The sequence below is a fragment of the Morone saxatilis genome, unplaced genomic scaffold (genome assembly GCF_004916995.1).
Source record: "Morone saxatilis isolate NCDOM2014 unplaced genomic scaffold, NCSU_SB_2.0 Contig24, whole genome shotgun sequence".
Lineage (NCBI taxonomy): Eukaryota > Metazoa > Chordata > Actinopteri > Moronidae > Morone > Morone saxatilis.
In genome coordinates this window covers 23,967,577-23,967,793 of record NW_023339807.1, presented here as the reverse complement: position 1 = coordinate 23,967,793, position 217 = coordinate 23,967,577, and the positions used below count along the sequence as shown (strand labels likewise).

At 42.4% G+C, this 217-nt stretch overlaps 1 protein-coding gene across 1 annotated transcript in view; it reads right to left on the bottom strand.

The window, feature by feature from the left end:
- dpy19l1l (dpy-19-like 1, like (H. sapiens)) overlaps nt 1-217 on the bottom strand; it is a gene marked incomplete in the record, with an annotated part of 24,755 nt that overhangs the window by 23,813 nt on the left and 725 nt on the right. Inside the window, 1 exon segment of the mRNA XM_035671663.1 lies at nt 156-217. Coding sequence (XP_035527556.1) covers nt 156-217 — 62 coding nt within the window.

Below are 217 nucleotides of genomic sequence, written 5' to 3'. Positions count from 1 at the left end.
CTTTATCAAAACATTACAGCTCTTCTGATTTGCATATCGCACTTGTCGTGCAGCCCTAATGACCACCAGCGCCAGCAGACATCAGGAAACAGCGACATCAGCTTCAAAAACAATGCTATTAGTGCATCCCCAATACAAAACAACAAACAATTTACCATTTCTGTCCGAAAAGCCATCTCCTTCTCCAGGTTAGACAAGTGTGAAAAGTGTCTGTCAT